Raw genomic sequence first — 2,266 nt, forward strand, 5'->3', positions numbered from 1 at the left:
TCCCTTATGGGAGCCTTGGGCGACCTTAGGCGGACCACGCTCGTCCCGTATGCGATCCATTGGGCCGTGCGGGCAACATTTTCAAGTTTATAAATAATGTTCAATCGCCCACAAAACATATGATTATTATTGATGAATCACTTTTTAGTTCCACAATGTATAATAGAAACACATATATGGCTTTACAATTTAATTAATATAAAAAATAAGTATACATTAAATACAAAAATAGTATAAAAATACAGAAAACACTAAAAAACTAATACAAAAATAGTATATAAATACACAAAACACTAAAAAAAATACAAAAATAGTATAAAAATAGACAAAACTATAAACAACTCTCATATCAAACAACTTATTTTGAAATCTTATGGAACAAAGCAAAACAATTCCTTTCTTCAGTAAGGCAAAGGGCCACCTTGCAATCCTCACACATCCAGCGGGATCTGTGGATGTGGCCTGCACCAGAATAGAACTTGCAAGTCTGCCTCATGGTGACATGCTTTGGCATGTGTAGGGCAGTGGCATTCTGGCGTGTCTCAATACTTGGCACAACTGCCCGTTGGCCCCTTCTTGGCAAAGCAAAATCTCTGGTGCCAAGAGAATTCCTGGTTAGTCTGAAGGTTGACGACTTGAAGCTTCTGAGCCAATTGGAGATATCCAGACGGAAGTCCTTGAGGGGCTTTGGGTTTTCCTGCAAAGCCAGGCAATCCCTCTTGTACAAAATCCAGGCGTTGCAGATGATAAAGTCAAGGAGGTAAGCAAAGAGCGTCATGCAGTACCTCTTTGCTTTGAAGGGGGTCCTGTACAGGTGTGTCAACATGTCACTCTTGTCAATGGCCCCCCATGCGGTTGTTGTACATCTGGATGACAGATGGGCAAGGAATGGGAACCTTCTTCTTGGCTGCCCTTTCGTACCGCTCCACTGTTCCCATGGGCTCCACACCAACATCAGAGGACAAGATTGTCACAATGCTGTTGTCCTTCCATCTTGCAACAAGGATGCCATCAGAAGAGACATAGTCCAGTGTCCCCCTTTGTGTCGCTTTCTTGTTCATCTCCTTCACAGACGTCAGGGGAGGATGACCAACTCTGTTTTCCCTGGCAGTGCCCACATACCGGCATCCATACTGTGATCTCAGGTACTTGGCCAACCCTATACTTGTGAAGTAGTTGTCTGCATACACTGCTGAGTTACTGGGGTCCTTGATGGTATTCACTAAGGCGACAACAAACTTGGAAGTTACAGACATGGCTTTCTCCTCTTCAGATAGCATAGTATGGTGGCTCACAAAGGTCGTCTCCCCTTGGTACATGAGAATATCATGCACAAACCCATCCACACTGGAGCGGCAGAACAACTTGAAGCCCCACTTGTCAGGCTTCTTTGCGACATACTGGCAAAGGTTACCAGCCCTTGTGCCCTTATAGGCGACCATCACTTCATCAATGGAGTGGATAGGAGTCTCAGGAACTTTCAGGAACTCTCTGGTGACCTTGGTGAAGGAGACTCTCACCTTGAAGAACCGATCTTGGGATGCAGCTGCCTGGTCATTGTCACTGAAGTGAAGGGATGATCGAATTGTCTTGAAGCGGTTCCTGGACATGAAGTCTGCAACTTGAGGAATCCTGGTCTTCACGGCCCAGAAGTCAACTATACTAGGGAGAGGAACCAGGCCCATGTACACGATGAGGCCAAGGAAAACCATGAGATCCTCTTCTGACATGTGGAAGTTGCTGCCTACATCCTTCTGTCTTGAGTACAGGTTGGATTGATACACAATGCGTTCCCTCAATTCACCTGTGAAGAACTGGGAGAAATATTCATAAGGTTCCCTCAAATAGTCAGGCTTCTGATGAATGAAGTTGGGCAGGGCACGGATATCAATGTCTTCCTTCTTCCATTCATCAGCACGAGACCTCTTAGGGTTAGGCTCACCTTCCTCTTCCATAGGCATCGCTTGAGGGACAACAACATTGACCTTGCAAGCTGAAACAAGAATAAAGTAACATTAGTAAAACAGTAAATGTGTGTGTGTGCATGCATGTGTATGTCAAGTGAGTATGCATGTGTGTGTGCACGTGTATGTCAGTGTGTATGCAATAAACAAATAAGTTTTTAAAATACCCAATGTTTACAAACCATTTAAAGGGCAACAAATTTAAATACCATTATAACAACGAGACTTAAATACAGTGTTTACAACACATTTCTCTCTCTCTCTCTCTCTCTCTCTAAGGACGTCTCATACTAACCTCTAGA

The 2,266-nt window shown here is 43.9% G+C and overlaps 1 protein-coding gene across 1 annotated transcript; it reads right to left on the reverse strand.

Moving 5' to 3' along the window:
* Nucleotides 1–836: 836 nt before the first annotated feature.
* LOC135224282 (piggyBac transposable element-derived protein 3-like) lies at nucleotides 837–1,961 on the reverse strand. The gene has a single exon (XM_064263130.1). The coding sequence runs from the start codon at nucleotides 1,959–1,961 to the stop codon at nucleotides 837–839; it is 1,125 nt and encodes a 374-aa protein (XP_064119200.1).
* Between the last annotated feature and the right edge of the window lie 305 nt (nucleotides 1,962–2,266).

The sequence above is a fragment of the Macrobrachium nipponense genome, chromosome 10 (assembly GCF_015104395.2).
Source record: "Macrobrachium nipponense isolate FS-2020 chromosome 10, ASM1510439v2, whole genome shotgun sequence".
Taxonomy (NCBI): Eukaryota; Metazoa; Arthropoda; class Malacostraca; order Decapoda; family Palaemonidae; genus Macrobrachium; species Macrobrachium nipponense.